Source organism: Ambystoma mexicanum, chromosome 2q (assembly GCF_040938575.1).
Source record: "Ambystoma mexicanum isolate Mex_15411 chromosome 2q, UKY_AmexF1_1, whole genome shotgun sequence".
NCBI lineage: Eukaryota > Metazoa > Chordata > Amphibia > Caudata > Ambystomatidae > Ambystoma > Ambystoma mexicanum.
In genome coordinates this window covers 1,105,605,290-1,105,625,859 of record NC_090924.1, presented here as the reverse complement: position 1 = coordinate 1,105,625,859, position 20,570 = coordinate 1,105,605,290, and the positions used below count along the sequence as shown (strand labels likewise).

The following is a 20,570-nucleotide window of genomic DNA, read 5'->3' as shown; positions in this document are numbered from 1 at the left end:
ATATAGATTTAATAGAGATGGAATATAAAGCTAGGCAGATTGGTTGACATCATTGCTTTTCATAACAGATTTTATATAAAGTTGGAGTACATTTTATAAGAACTTAAATTATTTTATATAAACGTTATATATCAACTTAATATTATTTTCATATAATGTTGGCACAGATTTTGGTAAGAACGTGTCTACATAAACTTTATATATAGGTAATATTATTTGTATATAAAGCTGGCATATATTTCAAGAATGTTTGATATAAATTTGATTGAAACTGCCGTCTTAAGGCTGTGATGGAGTTGGCGGCAGGCTTTACAACCGGATATATAGCTTTTTGCAGTGGGCTGGAAAACACAGCGCTTTTGAGCGATTCAGGGGCTATTCAGGAAACAGCTATTATGAACAGCTACAGCTATGACGAGGGAAGAACAACCCCAGGAAGCCTTGTGGGTTTTGTGGTGTATGATGGGATGGAAGATGCTCAGGATCTGATAGCCGACTATGAACCTGAAGAGTTTTGGGACAATAACGATGCGGATGTGGAGCAGCCATTTGCAGCTGATACGAGCTCTGAAGACAAGGGGCCTCATTACGAGTATGGCGGTAAGGCAACAATGGCGCCGGTATCGCTACTGGCATCGTTGTTACCGTACCACCATACTACGAGTTCTGCTCGTGGGTGCCCTAGCAGCCACCTGGTCTAACCAGGTGGCTGTACCGGCACCCGCGAGCAGAACGCAATGGTAGCAACGATACCGTTATAAACGGTACCGCTGCTACGATCCTCCCCATTCCCATTGAGCCCTATGTGGGCTCAAATGGGAATGGGGAATTACCGTCTCCGGCACCCGCGCAAGGGGAATTAACGTGTCTGCCAAGGTCGTAATGGCCCGATGATTCAACTTTCGCAGGTGCCGGAGCTGAGTTTGGAGGTAGCCTTGGCAGTAAAACCGGCATGGCTACCTCCAACCTCGTAATGAGGCCTATGTAGCTATGTTTCTACAGGCGGTTGCTGCGATGACAACAGAGATTGATTCCACACTCCTGAGCCTTGATGAAAAACAGGGGCATGTGTTTGTGGGTGAGGAGAACCAGCCTGTGGCATAGACTATTAATATTTATTGTGCTTGCTCTTGGATCACAATTGAAAACCCTGGGTATTTTGAAAGTCGCCTATTTAAGACCTGTCTTTTGCTGATGGAGACCGATAGCCTAAAATATAAGGCTGTTATTCATTTTGCTATTTGTTCAAAACAAATTGAAAGCCCTGAGGATAACATTTGTGTAAGGACTGTATTACACTAATGGAGACCGATATGGACACAAGTCGCCTCTTTGTGTCGATATTCATGCCACCCAGGGGATTACAGCCATTGTGACTGGGGTGTGTTCAAAACAGAACTTTTACAGATGCGCTACAGACATAAAATCAATGATCCCCAGCAGGATGCTCACAAATATTTGGAAATATCTTACCCTGATAATTTGCTACGTAAAATATGATTTGTGTTAAGCCCTAAACGCATTGTAGAAATGATGCATCTGATGCAACCGCTGACACAGATAAGGATTTACGCAGGAACTCTATGCAAATAACCCTCTTTTGAAAATGAAGTGGTTTAGACGCACGTGTCCGATTGGTGTTAGAAACATCATTGAAAAAACAGTTCCCAAATGGGCGGGGATAAAGTATATATAAATGAGCACCTAATCGAGTGATATGATAGTTTGATATGATAGTTTATTTATATAGCGCCTATACATAATGTGTTTCAAAGCACTTCGAGGTAACGGAGGGAACAAGGGAAAATACAATTATATTCTTACAGGCCATGAACAGTAAGGATGTGAAATTAACTATCGTACTCAGCCTGACGATATTTCAGATAGTTCAAGAGCTAAAACATAGATAAGGAAGGGAGGGGGAGAGTGGGAAAGAAAAGGAAACAGACAGGCGACTACCGTACTAGGCCTGAAGACATTTCTGGTAGAGCCGGAAAAAAACAAAGGGTGAGGGAGAGGTGTGCAGAAAGGGAGGAGAGGAACAAAACAAGCGACTATCGTACAAGTCTTGACATTTCAGATAGTGCTGGAGGGGGGAACAAGAAAGGCGTGGGGGGAGGAGACAGACGAGGTTGCTATCATAATAGGGCCAGGGACAATTCTGATAGCGTAAGTGCATAGAAGAAAGTAGGGGAGGAGATAGGAAAAGGGTGAAATGGAGAGGAGGAGAGAACAGAGAGTAGGCAGTCAAAAAGAGTGGAGAAGCAGGAGGGGAGAGTGAATACAATTGCAGAAGTCAGTAGTAACACATAGGGACTCATTACGATTACGATTATGTGTTTAACGGCACCGGTAAAGGTGCCGGCACCGTTAAACCCATACCGCCCTATTACGAGGTCCCCTTGAGGGACCCGCTCTGGATGTCTGATTTTACCAGACGTCCTTAGCGGGTCCCGCAAGGAGACCAGGGAGCTAGCAAAGGGCGCGTTATTGATGGGCCTGTGGATAGCTCCCTCCCATTCCCATTGAGCCCTCTGGGGGCAATGGCAATGGTCCTGGTCCGAGTTCCCTGAATGGGGAAATACTGGGCCCTCCAAAGTCAGAATGGCCCGGTATTTCTCCATTCAGGGACCAAGGAGGCGGACCCGAGTTTGGAGGCAGCCATGCCCTTATTAAGGTCCATGCCTGCCTCCAAACTTGTAATGAGGCCCACATGTTGCAAGCCAGGATAGAAGATGAAAATGGGAACAGCAAGATTCAGGGCTACCATGAGTAGAAGATGCATAGGAAGTCCAGCATGAGAGTTGAGAAAGGGTGACGCACTGTGAAACAAAGAAGTCCATAAAAGTCAAATCCAGCATTGGCCACAAGACAGTGATGGTGAAATCAGAATGTATCAGGACAGACTCCTGCTGAAGTAGGCAGGTGGGGGCAGGGGGAGCAGAGTAGAAGAATCAAGCAAAACAGGCAACACCTGTGTGCGAGAAGGGTGGGGGGGCACATGCTTGCTTTTGCATAATCCCATGCAAAACAATAAAATGATGACCGGATTTGTTAACAAGTCATAATTTTCAAGAATCCCGCAAAATGTTTACAGTGTGTCAAAAATGTAAATGTGGATCATCTATACAGTGATACATGTATCAATAAAATCCTCCAGTGTTATTATACCTTCTTAATAATATAACATACTTAACAACTCTGTTTTACTAATTAAAAAACATTTATTAATAAAAAAAAGACATATTTAATACAGAGACAAAAATGTTATAACCCAATTTAGCAAAGAAGAAATGTATACATTCAACAATGGTTGCCTGCGCATTATTCTGATAACCATATAGGCCTGTTGCGTCTTTGGTGTGGCCTAGATGTTTCAGAGTCATTCATGACGGGGTGGTTAAAGATTCCTTAAACAGCTCGTGATCAATAAATATTTGAGGCTCGGGAGAGGGGACTGCTTATAGGTGTGATTAAATGGCTGTGTTGTTGGTGAGGAGTTGTGGGACTCTTTGTTTCTAGCTGCTCCAGAAGGCATTGTTGGACAACATGACCCACAACTGAAGTCAGAATTTTTAAATCAGCGACCGCTTCCATAAACCCATTCCAGCCGATGGAGGCATGTATTGCCGCAGTGTGGTGTTAGTTTGTAGCACTCTGAACTATATCGTGCAGGTTCAAACCCCTTAAATCCCTGTCTTTGTAAACAAACTCTCAGTTTTGGTCCACACGCCCACATCGGTTGCAATAGTTCTGTGTTAGGTTTATAGCGCTGTGTTTGAAACTCAACCACATCTGCTGCTGCAGGAGCCTTCACAAGATTCTTTGGGCATGAATGTGTGAAGTTAGTTTCTCTGCATCGCCCTGTCGGGCGTAGCTTATGTATTTATGCAGAATATCTGAATATAATGCTGCTTTATCATGGACCGCTAATTCAGACCTGTTAAAAATAGCCTTAATTTCCAATTTCTAATTCGAGACAATTTTTCGCATATCCTAATCTGGCATGAGTGCAGGAGTCATCAGGCTTGCTAACTGACGCTTGTCCACCAAATACATTTTATGTGTGTATTCCATTATAGTCCCCCGAACATTGCTTATTGCTCAGTTTCTTGATGCCCTTATTTTTCTTTTTTAACATACTTGATGGTGTTAGGGGGACGTGTCCAATTAAAGTGTTATGATCAATCCCTACAATAGCAGCCGCCAAATCGTCTGAGGCTGTGTCTAGATAGGCCTTGCATTATTGAGGGGTAGCATATACACACATTTTCAACAGCCAATGTTTCTTTGTATGTATCTCGACATGGTGAAAGCATGACCGGCTACTGATGTGATATTGCGCTTAATGTTAATCATTCAACATATAGCATCCATGACACCTGTTTGTAAAAAATAAAAGAACATCTCTACTCGTTGGGGCATCAGGCAATCCAGCGGCCCATTAATAAATCAAGAGAACAACTCCATGCCTCATGGCTCCCCCAGACACTCCTTGGGCTCCTTGGATTAATAAATATAAGAACAACTCCAAGCTTCGGGACCCCTCCCCCCCAGATACACCTTGGGCCCTTACGATCAACAAACAAGATGAATCCGAAAGTTGCTGCATGTTCTGTAGTGCCGGTTGTCAAAACTCTGTGATTGATGTTGTGATAGCAGCAGCTTCTTTTGTGTATAACCCTTGGTGATGGCGAAGCAATGGGGGACACCAACCCCTCTATACCTTGTGCTTGCAGATAGTGAGGGCATCCAAAAACCCTGTCCATTCCTAAAACACTTGTTGCTGGAGCTCATTAAACTAGCCCAAAAGCCTTTCTCCATTGGCAATGTCAACCCCCACCCTTTGTGGCTGAGAGCCCCCTGAGAACCAGCGAATGGCACATTCCATAAATCCTTGCTACGCTGATCCATCCTCAATGATTGCGTGAACCCATCAGACACATACATGGGCAGCCAACGATGCATTCCCCCAGGGCTTGGTGTTTGTGAGATTGCACAATCTACAAGACATCCTAGATCCATGACATTAGCGGCCGCCGGTTGAATAAGGCCACATACCGCACACAGTGCTGGAACAGTGCAGTGCCCGTGATGACCTGCCTGGCCCCCAAACACCATTAATGGGTCCTCAAAACATATATCCCTATAGGCTGGTTTTCCATGAGCAACCTTCCGCATAATCCAGTTATTGAAAGCCAAAATGTAGAATCAGTATAAAACATATTTTACACAATATTCAACGTATCTCAATATAAATATTTACACCATAGTTCCGCTATAACACTGTGATGCTGGAAATGCATTGGTGGGACAGGGCCTCCCTGTCCTTGTCCTGTAGTCCTTTTTCATTGTGTGTTCTGTGTTGTTTTCTGGCCAGGAGAGCATGTGGGACTCCTGGCAGTGCAGCTCTTCCTGTTTTTGGTTTGGTGTACAGACCCATGGGATACCCCTATGGCACCCATGGGTGGGGGTACAACCCTGTGCCGCTAGTGTATGTTTGTGGCCACCGATGTGTGACCCACAGAGCAGGGTATGGGCTGGTGGCAGCTCCATGCTGAATTTGACAGGTGCTCTGAGTATCCTCCATTTTGGGATATCCAGGCCCTGCCATTGGAATCAGTTGATTCCTGATAGGAAACAAGCTTGCCTCTGTGGCCTCTTGCTTTCTATTACCTGTTACCTTATTTTCCCAAAGTCCTGGCAAGCCCTCACTCTGTCCCTTCCCCCTGACTGGCTGTTGGGTGGAAGTTCCATATATGGTGTTGTTGTGAAGTCCAGGCCAGACTGGCTGGAGCCTTCCCAGTGACTGTATGTTTTGGGTACTCCCAGTGGGTGGGTTCTTGGTGAATGGAGTGTGTGCCCAATATGCACATCTTGTTGTGGATGTCTGGTTTCTGGTGTTTGACACAATGACTGAGACCGCCCTACCCGAAACTGGTATGAATGCAGTGTGTAGTGTTGAATGGCTGGGTGCTTGTCCCAATCCATATTCCTTGTTGTGAGTGTCTGAGAGGGAGGAGAATGGCCTGAATGCACTGTATGCCTGATTGGCTGACTGACTGCTGAATGCCCTTCTGAGTGATTGGTTGCCTGAGTGTGACCCAGCAGAATGAATGGGAGATCAACTATTATATTTGGGGGCCTCTCACTGCTTGAAATCGTTCAGAAGCTGGAGTTGAAAATAACATTGAAACTGAAGCTGAATCTTGAAGCCGAGCCTGAAGAAGAAGGTGTCATGCATCAGGCATGGAAGCATTGGAATAGATGGCAGCTCTCCTAATATGGCCGTAACTGTTCCATCTTAACGGTCTTAAATGGTCTTCAAACAAGCTATACTTTGAATCTGACTTCTGTAGCAACAACTGTTTTAAGGAAACCCTATTGGAGATACAGGCAAAGGTCTCTAAGGTTCAGCTGTGTAACACAATTTCCACAATACCCCAACAGTATCAGGACTATACTGAAGTCTTTGAGGATGTTATACCCTGTTTACTCCCACCTCACCGTCCAGAAGACTGCTGCATAGAACTTAAGGAAGAGGTCTCTCTTCCTTTTGGAAGAATGTATCCGCTGTCTGAATTGGAGAGCCAGGCTTTAAAGGAGTATCTTGAGGCCAACCTCAAGAACGTCCTTATCAGAGAGTCAAGATCTTCAGGTGGGGCATCTTTGTTTTTTGTCACGTAGAAGAATTCTAAGGAGCTACGTGGCCTCACCAGTATTACCATCCGGGATCGATATCCCATGCCCCTGATATGTAACATGCTGGAAGCTGTTAGGAATGCCCAGTTCGTCACCAAGTTGGATCTTCATGGCGCTTACCATCTTTAGAGAATAAGAAGTGGAAACGAGTGGAAGACAGCATTCAGGACACCTATGGGTTTATATGAGTATTGTGTGATGCCTTTTGGCTTGGTTAATGCCCCAGCCATATTTCAAAGATTTATTGACAAGATTTTTGCTGACATTTTATATGTGCCCGTAGTAGTCTACTTGGACGACATACTTGTCTTCTCCAGTAACCTTGACGAACATCGACTTCATGTGTCCGAATTATTGAACAGACTCTGCAAGAATCACTTGTATGCTAAACCCGAAAAGTGTATATTTGAGGCTGTAGAAGTACCCTATTTGGGATTCATCCTTTCTCCCAAGGGAGTTCAGATGGATCCAGACAAGGTGAAGGCTATTACCCGGTTGGCAGAGCCATCTTCTGCAAAGGAGGTGCAACGATTTTTGGGTCTGGCAAACTTTTATCGCTGTTCTATCTCACACTTTTCAGAGATGGTGTTACCCATAACGTCCTTGTTAAAGAAGGGTGTTCTCTTTGTTTGGTCACCTGAACCACACAAGGCCTACCTATCTCTAAAGGAGACATTTACATCGCCTCCTGTACTCATGCAACCTGATCAGTCTAAACCATTTGTATTAGAGACTGATGCTTCGGGGGGTGCTTTGGGTGCAGTTTTGCTACAAGATGATCAAGATGGACAAGAACATCCCATAGCCTATTATTCACGCACCCTGTCCTCCAGTGAAAGGAATTATTCAGTACTCGAACGTGAACTCATGCTGATGCGTATGGCTAGCGAAGTATGGCGTCACTTGTTGCAAGGCGCACTCCATCCTTTTGTGATACGAACTGACCACCGCAACCTTAAAGTCTTGCAACACATGGAGTGTAGAAATGCCAGACATGCACGATGGGCTTATTATTTCTCCAACTTCAATTTTGTTATTACCTACATACCTGGCACACAGAACAGCATAGCAGATGCATTGTCTAGGAGTTGGCCGAAGGATGACCAGGGTGTATCTTCGGTTGAAAGGATACTACCAGAACACAAATTTGTATCGGAGGTGAACACTTTCCTCCAGGGGGTACAGGTGGATTTAAGTAATTATACCACAAGAGAGCTGAAGTCTTACAGTTTGCAGAAGAGAGAAGGCTTATGGTTTCGGGGTAATGCTCTATTCCTACCTTCAGAGACTCTGTAAAGAATAGATCTCCAATCCTGTCATGATGCTCCCTTGGCAGGTCATAAGGGACAGAAGGCTGTTTGTCAACTGATAACTCGAACTTTTTGGTGGCCGACCGTACGTGAGGATGTGAGATTCCATGTTACCTCATGCCCAATATGTGCTGCTTGTAAGGTGCCCCGACAAAGACCTTTGGGTCTTTTACAGCAGGCCGAATTACCCTCTCGACCTTGGGAAGTTCTATCCATGGATTTTGTGGTCGACTTACCTGTATCTCGAGGACAAACTGCTATTCTGGTAATTGTAGACTCATACCCAAAATTAGCCCATTTTGCAGCCTTCAAGGGGTACTCACTGCTTCTGAGACCGCTACCATATTCCTCCGAGATGTAGCAAGACTACATTGTATTCCACAGACAGTAATATCCGACAGAGGCGCACAATTCACTTCTAAGTTTTGGTCTTCTCTCTGTGACAGGTTGGATATTAAAAGGGCACTCTCTTCGGGTTAACATCCTCAATCTAATGGGCAGACCGAGAGGCTAAATGCCAACTTAGAACAGTACCTCAGATGTTTTTGTAATAAGGAACAGGATGGTTGAGTTGATTTTCTTCCAATGGCAGAATTTGCCTATAACAATACGTAGCACACGTACGTATCACACAGCTATCCAAATAAGTCCCTTTAAATGTACCTATGGCTATCACACTCGCCATATACCAGCCCTGAGTTCTTTTGCTTCTAAAACACCAGCTGTGGAAGGAATGGTATCTGAGCTAAAAAGAGTACATAAACAAGCCTTGCAATCTCTGGAAGATAGCAGAAAGACTTATAAGAAATATGCTGACCGCAAGAGATCTTCAAACCCTCTATGGAATCCAGGTATGCGGGTATGGTTAGCCACCAAATACCTACCATGATGGGTACACTTAGTTCACCCCCCGATATATCGGGCCATTTTGAGTGCTTTCCAGGATAAACCCCGTAGCCTTCAAACTAAAACTGCCCACTAGCCTGAGACGAGTCCACCCAGTGTTTCATACCTCATACAACTTAAAAAGGTTATGACATTGTCACCTACTGACCCGGAGGAGTACAAGGTGTCCAGACAGGTGGACTCTCGTTATAAGCAAGGAATCCTACAATACCGGGTGCACTGGAAGGGTTTTCCCAAGTCAGAAAGGACTTGGGAACCTCGATCGCATATTCATGCTCCCAGATTGATTAAGGGATTCCACAGACTCTATCCAGGAAAGCCTAGGGGAGGTAGGCACAGAAGGGGGCATACTGTCATGCATCAGGCATGGAAGCATTGGAATAGATGGCAGCTCTCCTAATATGGCCGCAACTGTTCCATCTTAAAGGTCTATGCCTTTCCAATATGGCCGCCAGCCTGTATGTAGGTTCTTTTCTCTAACCGCCGGCGCTTTGTATCGTCTTAGATTTTTTCGCTGCCGGTCTCTGTGTATCGGTTCCCAGTGACTGTTTTTTCATCGATTTCTCTTCCCGTTCCCTATTTACCCAGTGCTTCTCTTGCCTTCCCTGTCTCTTGTCACCCTCGGTATCTAGATCTTACAGGTACGTTTGGTAGTTCACCTGTCCTATCCTTATTCACAGCCTCGGGCTAGTTTCCTCTCTTGGTAGTTTTCCTACCCTTCTTTTTCCCCTGCTCCGCTTATCTTGGTTTTCAGATTATTTCGCCTTCGGTATCACTGTTCTAATGTTTCAATAGATCTCTGTTTTCTGCTCGGGTTCCTTTTCGTGCGGCTCCTGTATTCTACTAATTTCACGTACGCTCAGTTCTCTTCCTACTTTTGTCTACTAGTGATGCCTCATCTGTTTTTCTTCCATTCTTTATTTGTAGCTTAGTCCCTGTATTTCTTTCCTCCGCCACTCTGCTCAGTTGTTCTTTTCTGTTACTCTCTTGTTTCAGTCATTAGCCTTCCCCCTTTTACTCTGGTTCGGTCATCGGTTAGGGCTTAGCCTTTCAGATTCCTATTCTACTTCAGTACCCTCCTGGAATCTGCCTACTACGTGCGAGTTGCCAAGCCACTCTGAGTTTTTCCATCCAGTATTAGACTCTGGGATACCTATCCAAAAGACAATACTCACCAGTTATTCAGAGTCAACCTTCCAGAAGTCATCATCCAGTCGGTCTTCAATCAAGGATTCCCCAGGTGTTTCCCTTGTGCAAGACTTTGAATGCCAGGGTTTTTTCTGCTATGGCTTTTTCCCTGATCAAGGGGCTTGCTCCTTGGCCTTCCCCTGACCTGGGTGTCAAATCAGGTCAAGGTGGCGGCTGAGGGAGCTCGCCCTTATTTGCACCATAAGAAGGAAAGAAAGGAGAAGTTGATCAGGTCAACTAGACTAAAGAAGAAGTCGGAACAGTGAGAGAGTTCCTTAGAAGACACAGGTGAGGAGGAGTGGGATGAAGGTTTGACCAGTCTTGACAGAAGGTTGACTGCTGTCTCCCTTTGCTGAAATCCAAAAGCCGAAAGCCGTCTAGACTGATCTGAGAGAGGACCTGGTTAGACAGCCTCTTCCTGTGCTCCGAGGGACCATCGAGTGCTGTTAACCTTCGCCGAAGCTCCCTTGAAGTCAGACCCTCGACAGGCTGCCGACCGGAGACGGGGACCGCCGAGGAGAATGAAGATGAGCACCGGACATTCCGTCCACTACCGTCGACCAGGGTTCGCAGTTATGCTGTAACCGCTGGAAGCCTGTCAAACCCACATTGACTAGAAGCAGGGACCGCTTGATGCCGCACCTTTTGCCTAAGACTTTTGATTCACGGACGTGCTTGTCCGCACCGCCGCCCGCCTTATCCCACCGGAGAAGGCCAGGCCGTTGATGCACAAAGGAGCAACCGCTGGTGGGTTTCCCGCCACCCGAAGACCGCAGAGACGCCGGATGACTCGACACCCTTGCTGGGCCACAGTTCTTCACAAACTCTTTGCGTTCTTGAACTATCGACATTGAGGTGCTCCGCACGTCTCTTCCTTGCAGTACGTCTTTGCTTCATCGTCGACGAGCACCACTGGGACCAAAGCTGCTGCCTCGACGCCGAGTTCACTTTCTTCGAAGGATCTCGATGATCTGTGGCTCCTGCTTTAAAGGGAGCTGCTCAAGAAGGATCCTTCGATGATCCAATATCAAACTCTGCTATTCCAGGTACATTGGGGTGGTAGAAACATTATAGAAGGAAATAGGACCTATAGAACAATATATGGACTGGGCTTGTGATATATCTTTACTTTACAGGTTGCCCAGGTGGGGGATCCCCACACAGAACTGTGCCTAGGTAATGGGGCCAGTATTCTGCCAATTGTTCTAACCAACTGCTTTCCCTCCTACATCTATTGTTGGTTACCTTTATTAAGTGATTTGTGTGACATTTAACCAAGTACAGTTGATGCACTTTAATGGAATCTAATAATAATTGTGATACCACTTAGAACTGTATATATTTGCCATTGTAGATTTACTGAGCACAAAGTGAGTAATTGTGATTGTGTATATAACCTTGAACCTTAATTATATAAAGACTGTGTTTTTACTAATACAGTGTGTGGACATTCCTTTGTGGGTGCTTGGGGACTACACTGTACTTAAGAACTAGCCTGCATCACCTCCTGAGAAGTTAGGCCTTTATTGCTCGACTACGTTACCAATAGTAGAGAATCTTGGCTGGGATCCTCTGTGCCTCTCCTCTGCCATATAAAGAGCAGAAGTACAGACCCCCCCTCCAGTCTTACACTGGTGGCAGCAGTGGGATGCTTATGGTTTTAAGAATCAGTGTATAACCATGCCACTTACAAAATATCTGCACTTTGTTAAATTGAGGTTTAGTTTTGTACAAGATAACTGCATTACAAGCAATGGAGTCTATTGCAAATGGTAAATTGACTAGGATGAGTTTAGAGACTCTCCAGAGTGCTTGTGAAGCCAGTGAATTAGACTTTGAATATAAGTCTAGGGCTGAGCTGATAACTGCCCTGGTGGACTACCAGACTGATGGTGAAACTCTTGAAGGGGGGGATGCAACCAATGAGGACTCTGCCCCTGGGGTTGTTGCTGAATCTGTTTCTGGGAATGCCACAATTTCTGCTGCCTCTGTTGCAACCCCCAGCAATTCCGTGGAACTTGATTTACTAAGGATGAAATTGGCCTTTGAATACCGCAAGTTGGAAATAGAAGCCAAGCTTAAGAAAGAGGAGCTGGCACAGCAAGTGGAACTCAAGAATAAGGATCTTGAACTCAAAGACAAGTACACTGAATGTCAGAGAATCCAGCTAGAGAAAGCTAGAGTGGAGACTTCAGCTAAACCAGTTGAGCGTGGCAGGTCCCCAGACACCAAGTTTATGATAGATTTTGTCGGTGTGTTTGTGGAGGGTTCTGATATCCTCCAATGGATTGAAGCGTTTGAAATGGCTTGTGCAATTTAATGTAGATAAGAGAGATTGGGCTAAGTGTTTGTTAAGCAGAGTGCCTCAGGCTGGATATGACTGTATTCTGAAACTGAGTGTGGACGAAAGGGGTCAGTATGAGTGCATGAAGTCTGATTTGATTGAGTTTGGCAAGACACCTACCCAATACCTTAAAAGGTTCAGGGATTTTAAGAAAAGAGAGAATGTTTCTTGGGCTGACTGGGTGAGTGCTGCGCACATGAACATAATGGGGTGGATTGATGGTTACAAAGTGAAAACGTTTGTTGAATTGTCTCACCTTTTGTTTTTTGAGCTTTTTTCTGAAGCCTGTTCACCAGGATTGTTTCAATATGTTGCTGACCAGAACATTTTGGATCCCTTTAAGCTGGCTAGGTTGGCTGACAAGTGGGTCTCCCACCGGGTGTCCCCTAAGGACTCCAGTGGGAAGGACAAGGACAAAGGAAAGGGGACCTCTCAGAAAGCTGAGGAGTCCCAGAAGCAATCACAGTCGGGTAAACCAAAACCTTTCTCTCCTAAGACCCAAAAATCTAGTGGAGATAAGTCATATGTGGGTGGGAATAAGAGTAGTGGTCCACCTGCTGCAAAGCAGGCTCCCAGTGGTTCCAGTACCATTCCCCGCATTCCTGGCACTTGTTGGGACTGTGGGGCTCTGGATCACAAGAGGGATGACTCCAAGTGTAAAGGTAAGGCACTTGGAGTACAGGCTGTCAGCCTGAGCTACCCTTACCCCATGTCTGAGGTGGAGGCCACCGTCCTCCCCTCCTCTACAGGAATCACATTTGGTGCTCCTGTAGAAATTTCCTTAGTGTCCCTTGGAGCCTGGGACCAGTCCCACAGAACACCCGTAGGTGTTTGAGAAGTGTCCTCTTGAATGGCCAGCCTTCTACTGATTTGAGAGACACTGGGGCAAGCTTGACAGTGGTGGACAGGACCCTGCTCAAGACAAAGGACTATGTAGGTGTTCCTCTGAGAACCACCAGTTTAGCTGGTGGGCCTCCCAAATTATCGCCTGTAGCCTTAGTCACACTCATGATTGGCGAAAAGACAGCAAAGCTTCCTGTCCTGGTTCAGGACATTGTCCTTGCTAACTTTCTGTTAGGAAATGATCTAGTAGAGTTGGGGTTGATCTCGGATGGTCTACCCATGACTGCCGCTGAGTCATACATCTGAGAGGAGACTGGGGAGAGAGAGAGAAGTCTGGGAGTTCCAAACCAGCTATGGAAGCAAAATTGAAAGAAAAGGGGATGCACAGCTTATGATGTTGGGAGGAAGCAGGTGTGCAAATCCTTGCATGTTGCACACCAGGAAACCTAAAGCAAGAGAAGCCAAATAACTGTTAGTGTCCAAGGAGTGACTGAGTAAGAAGTGGTGATGTAACTGAACCCCGGTGGACTTTGGAGTCCCTAAAGAATGCAGAGACCACTTACCTGAAGGCACAGCAGATTGTGCCCAACGAAGGAGTGAAGAGCTGAGAAGCCAACCTGGCAGTCACTGAAGAGATCCCCCTCGGCACTGCAGGACCGGTGATGCGATCCCTGAGATATAAATGTGACGAGGAGACAGGTAGACCTGGTGGGGGCCCAAAAAAATGAATGAAACATTCATACTCTTCCCACTAAGGAACAAGTGTTGGGGAGGAGTAAGAATCATTACTGGAACACTCATACTCATCCCAGTAAGGAACAAGTGTTGGAGAAGATTGAGAATCAGTACTTGAACACTCATACTTGCCCCAGTAAAGACCGAGTATTAAAAAAATACCTAAGAAGAGTGAGAATAATTTCTGGATCACATATATTAGCCCCAGTAAAGACAAAGTGCTAGATGTATATAAGGAAAGTGAGAATTATAATTGGAACAGTCCTATCTGTCCCAGTCAAGAAAAGGGTTGGTCCTTGAGTCAAGAGAAAGTCTTGAGTTTGACTAACAAGGGAAGAACAGAAGTGTCTCAAAGGAAAGGGGGAATAAAAACAAATAAGATCACAAGAGAACAGAATAAAAGGGAGAGAAAGAACCACTTTGTGAAAGACACCATTGAAAAGTTGAAGAGCCCAATATCTGAACTGTAGGACTTGATAAAAGTAGTTCCAAAAAACTACCTATGAATTCTTTACTAAAGTAATCTTGCTGACAAACCAGCCAACGGTTTTTGTAATCGTAGACGCAGGTTAGATTAGTTTGGATAGTGGGCAGATCTTTCTTTTGGACTCACTGACAACTAACAAGCACCGTAGTTAGTTTTTGTTAGGTAGAGAAAACCCACACTCCAGGGAAAGTCAGGAGTTTTCACTTTTCTTTTAATAAAGAATAAACAAAAAATGGAAGCCCTGAGTCTGTGTCCTTACTCTGACCCACCACTTCTTGCTTCAATTGTATTGTTTCCTATTGCTATTGTTGATAAATCCTTTGAGCAATTGGGAAGAGAATTTTTCAAATTACAGAAAAGACTAGGAGGGGACAATAAGACATTACGGGTTGCAGGTAAAGGGTAGATAACCAAATTACACATTCACAAGTGATGAAATTACAGAGCTCATATACATATCAATTAAGTTTGCATGTTTCTTCAAAAGTATTTTGTTTTTTTTACATGTATTGATTTCGACAGTTTCAGAAATGTAAATGAAGATCCAATAGTATACCTTGGGCATGATTCAGAGAACAGTTTTTATAATGGTTCAATCCCATTGAAAGATAATCTGTGAATCACACACCTTGTCTATACACATTTTTCATTCCTCTTGCTAACGTTAAAAGATGCTCAATGAGTTCCAATGAGTGGATGAATTGCTAGAAGCATGCATGACCATCAAGCTATCGGGGCAAGGGATTCTTGTCCTCACATCAGGGATCATGCCTCAGCTTTGTCAGATATTCACTGTCTGAACTAGACTATACTCAAAATGTCCTTGCATGATATGGTTTCAAAGTACAGAGATGGTATATAGAGAGAATTTGTGTGAATTACTCCAATCGACGACTGTGAAACTGTTTCGTTGTCTTCCTCCTATCAAAGTTCAAAGGTTTACATTAAATCTATTTTGACTCTTCATCCTTCTTTGTCAATGTCTACAACCTCTAGCTGGATAATGTACTAAAATGAGCTGCTTGCGGATTGATACTTGTCTATGCCGTGGAAGACAGAATGGTGGGGGAGGGAGAAATGTGAAACAGCAACACTTTTAATATTAGGTCCTAACACAATTATGTTTTCTTTTGACCACCATGCAGGTACAAGGCGCCTTGAAAAGGCAATGGATGCAGTATAAAATGCAATGGGGCCAAAGGAAAAGAGAGCACTGCTCGATGCGATCCACATCATACACAGCGACATCCATAACCGAAGTGCCCATCTACCTGTACAATCAAGATTCAACCAGCGAACAGTTAAATGGAAGATACGGGGAGGACTCGGAGATCACTGCATTGAACTCTGGGGAAACATTTGCCTGACCGATGCCGTGGAACTAAATGAACGCTCTGTGGGTTCTGAATTCTCTTTACATACAAAGATCTGGGAGGATAGGGGGACGTTTTAAGATTGACCACCACTGCGGGTTGAAGCGACGATGTGGACTTCATTTAGGTATCTGGTAGTGTTAGCCCCTAGAGGGCTTAGCAAATACGGAAATAGCCACAACAGTGCAATGCTGCTTTAAAAAAAACTGCACTGAAAAACAGAGTATCCACTCGGACATCTGGAATAGAGATGTCTGCAAGGACCAAACACGAACCTTTGGACCTAACGAAAAATAAATACATTAAGAATTGACCGCCATACCAGACACTGAACAGTGCAGCCATTCGTTGGAAGGCCAACAGGCAGTCTGACACTGAGCCAAATGCAGGACTGATCAGAGGGAAACATGGAAGTCAGGTGTTCTTGGTTTGCCTGGCCACATGGAAAACACTTTTTATTGCAGGCATACGCTGTCATAATCAGCCATCGAATCCTGCTTCTTATCCCTTTCAAAAGCTCTGTGGTTCACTCAGATCCTTGTGAATCCGAGAAAGGCCACTTGAAGAGGAGCGCAGGGATTCAGAGCACGTCGACGCCTGTCATATTACTCTCTGCGACGTCAAGGAAGAAAGGCTGCTTGAAGGCCTGAAGAAATCACCTTCTCTTCTTTGCTCCGAAAAGAATTCCACAATTCTCACGTCCTTCTCACTTCGCAGTGTTAGGATTCCTATTGTCCTCATTCTGCGGTATTTAGTGCACCGATAACTCTAATCACGATAACGGTTCTCCTGCAGACGACGGTGCCTCCAGCCAAACTGTGTGCTTTTCTTGTGTTCACCGAGACTTCATTTTTTTTGTATTTACACCGAGAGTGTAGAGTGTGGCGAGGATATGAGGCAGCTCTTACACATAATGGCAAGAGACAAGGACAATGTCCATGGTATCCCATGACCTGGCTAAAGCGGGACCTGGAGACACAGGGAAAGCTCATGCTTTCTGCCTGGAGAGGCAGAGAAAAAAACAATGGCAGTCTTTTCTGACAAACAGTGGATTTAGCTTTGCTCATTGCTATTGTTGTTAGTGTATTATGAGATCACATGACTTTTAGTAGATAGGGGGAAATAAGGCAGCTTTAATACACACACGCGGACACACTACCGTTTATTTTTGATCACTGTAAAAGTGTACCATACTCCACAGCAGGGCTCAGGAGCGTGAACTTCATTGGTTTCTGACAGAAATATATGATTAATAAAATGCACAGAGACGTCCAGGGTATCTGCAGGTTAAACAAATGCTTGTTCAGCTGACATATACAAATTGTTTACATACAATAATATTTCCAACAAATTGTAATGCTTACCTGTTTTTCTAAGGGGAGAGATTACAAAGAGTTCCCTCTTGCCCCACGTTGTTTTGACCCCATCCGCTCCCCAGCGTTTTTAGTGCCACTGTGTTCATTAAAAGCACAATCCTAGTCATATTTAGGTATGTTAATTTTGAAGTGCCACATTGCACAACATGTACATTGTCTATTTCAATTGAGAACCTTACTAGCTTAATAACGAGTGTCCAAACAGATACTGCATTAAACATTTAAACCATGCTTGATACCTGCTGTATAGCAAATGATGTGTGTACATGGCTCGTTGTGGGTCATGATTTCGTGCATTGGTGTCAGTGTGTATGCTTCTTCAGAACCAAAGCAAAACAAGCATTGGCAATGCCAACAGTTTTGGCTTTTGTTTAGGCATGGGAAAACCATTTGTCAGGCACTGCCATAGTGGAATTAACTGGCCCTAGATGGTAGCAGCTGCAAAATTGTATGAGTACCTGGGCATAACATAGCAGTGACTGGCAAATTCCTAATACTTATACACAAGCCAAAACTGTTGGCTTTGCCAATGCTTATTTGTAACAGGACTGCACTGAAGCATAGGCATAGTGCTTATACATCGAGTGGCTGAAGGCAGGCCTGATTGACATTTCTAGTTCACCAGTAGCACCTTTTCAGCTCCAATGAAATCATGAACTCCCAGAAGACTGCTTTGAAAAAACACAGCCAGGCACTTTGAGCAGAAAGCTTGGTAATAAGGCTTGATAAAGCTAGCTCAAAGAGACCCCAGAAGGATGTTTTGAGAGCGGGAGGGGCAGGACGTTGGTGAGAATGGTCATAGGGATTAGCATGGCCACGGGCAGTCAGTGGGTGTGTAAATAAACAAACAACATCTGCAAGCTGTGTGTCCCTCCTCATATATTCTTTCTGCCAGGCTGTAATCTAATGCAATAGTTTCGGCTTCAATAGCCAAAACTAAAAGCACTCCACAATGTGCCTTTATGGTCTCCTTAAGGGCCACTAACTTGTGTTGCTGACTTACCATAATATGCTCACCACACCGGTTTGCTGCTTCTTTGTCTGTAATGTCAACAACAACAATCTCATCAGAGTAATGGAAGTTCTTAAAAGGGCTTGACCTACAGTAGACAGGCCCACGGTTTTAGTCACTGCAGAAAGAGGTGTGTTTTTATACAAAACTGTCATGCAAGGGGTATGATTTGATAGAAGGCTACAATAAAAGCATCCAGGCAACTCCATTCTGAACCCACAGGAATGGGGCTAAGAAGAATTCTCAGGCCACAGGCTAGCCTTCCTGAGAGTTTTTTTTTTTTAAACGTGTGTATATTGGCTTCTGAATCAAGATCTAATTAGCAAAATCGCCTGCATACTTGCATGTGTTTTTGATTAGAAGTTATGTATAATATAGGTTGGAGGCACGTGGCTCGTCTTATCTTCTCTCAAACTAAATGTACAATCTGCCTGTTTAGGAGGAATAAAGGAGCCTATCTCTAGATACTCTTCTAAATCTGATAGATAAATAAACATGGTGCCAAAATGCACCCTTGTCGGAGTCCAGATCTAGTGAACATTTTTCTAGATAAATTACCTTCTGTATCTAGCCTCATTTGAATTTGGGAGTTGTTGTGCAACTCAATAATTAGCTGTAACAAATCCACTGGGATACCCCATCTATCAAGCTTTTGACACAAGAGACGATGGTTGACCAAGTCAAATGTGGAAGAAAGATCTATCGAGACCATCTAAAAGGAGGAATCAGTTCCTGAAAGCACTTTAGCAGGAAACCATTCAATGTCATGACCTGATGTTTCCTTAATCCCATTAGAAATAGCCTTGCGCACACCCCAATTTCCCCCCAATTCATCAGTTCAGTAAGAAAAATGAATGCAAAAATATTACTGTCAGCATCCATTACCGTAATCGGCTGATAGTTACTTGGTTCAGATCTCAACCCCTTCTTGAAAATGTGGGCAAAATAAGATGTTTCCCAAGAAGCGGGAAATCGTTTACTCACTACAAGAGTATACAAATATATGGTCAAAATAGTTGACCATGTAACGGATGTGGATTTAATTATACAATTAGGTATACTATTAGAGCTATTAGGGCCAGCAGCCTGAGAAATGTTGTCCAGTACAAATTACTGATTGATTGTTTTAGAAGCAGGGATCCCTTCCACTCAAAAGTTCCATAGAACAATAATGGTTACTTAATTACCCATTTCCCTGAGGATAAAAGAATGCAAAGTGACACAACAATGTTATTTCAGGGATGGGATTGGTTGGCAGAACTACCTGACTACATTCCAAGGAATTGATAATACTCAAAATATTTCAATCATCGCCAGAGCTTAAACTATTAAGCATTGCTTCTCCATCCCAGTGCAACATTATCCCGCAATTATTATTTCTCTTATTCATGTAAGCTTGCCTTATTTTCTGAGTTTCTTTAGCCATTAGGCTGGAGTCAATAGACATCTTTTTCACACTACAAATCTCATGGCTATACTGTTTCTTCGTTTCAGAAACATCTAAATCAAAAATATGTAAATGTTTTTGCTTTGTTTTTCCTGCATTATTCAATTTCCGAGAAAACAAACTTTTCAGTGTGCTCTCCATAAAAGATGAGAAAGTATCTAAATTAAAGGTATGAACTTTCCAGTCAAAAGTTGTCTCACATAAGGTGTCTTGCGCTCTCTTGTTAAACATATGTGAGGTGTGTGCGTGCCATCTCATCTGATTTTTCCCTGAGTTAATCGTTATCCGAGTTAACAGATTTAAATCTGGGTTTGTCAATTGTATATTAAAAAAAACAGTGACCAGATTATGATCACTTAAGTCGGTGTGGATCACTTTACAACCAGCGCATACGTTTTAGATTACGCTGTGTGGTTGGCTGCTGTAATCTAAAACCGCATTAGAGTTCTCCCTGTGCCAGGTTGCTTGTGCTGAAAGATTACCAGAGGAATTCCAATTTAGAGTATGGAGCCCCTTAGATGATAAACAAGAGTCCCACCAATAGCCATGGACACCTTTCCCCAATGGACAGGGAAAAGGTAAAAGAGATTCTTCACATTTAACATGATTCTTATCACCCCTACCTTCAGAGCATTCCCTCCACCACAAGGGGATTGTCCAAGACCCCAAGCAGCGGCTGTGGTAGGAGTTGAGGTAAGGAAAACCATATACCTGTCACTGTGCATCAGTAAAGAGAATAGGCAACAACCCCATGCAGTGAGCGGCTAATCTCATTCATCAGCATAGGAGATGTTTACTAATGTTACATATATTTAATTGATGGTCCACTACTTATACCTTCCAATTA

The 20,570-nt window shown here is 44.0% G+C and overlaps 1 protein-coding gene across 1 annotated transcript in view; it reads left to right on the top strand.

Moving 5' to 3' along the window:
* The window catches only part of CALCR (calcitonin receptor), a 2,903,406-nt gene extending 2,883,411 nt beyond the window's left edge, over positions 1–19,995 (top strand). The window contains exon 15 of the mRNA XM_069648468.1: positions 15,661–19,995. Within this exon, the coding sequence (XP_069504569.1) occupies positions 15,661–15,882 (222 nt within the window). The 3' untranslated portion in view covers positions 15,883–19,995. The remainder of the gene's footprint in view (positions 1–15,660) is intronic.
* The last annotated feature ends 575 nt before the right edge of the window (positions 19,996–20,570 follow it).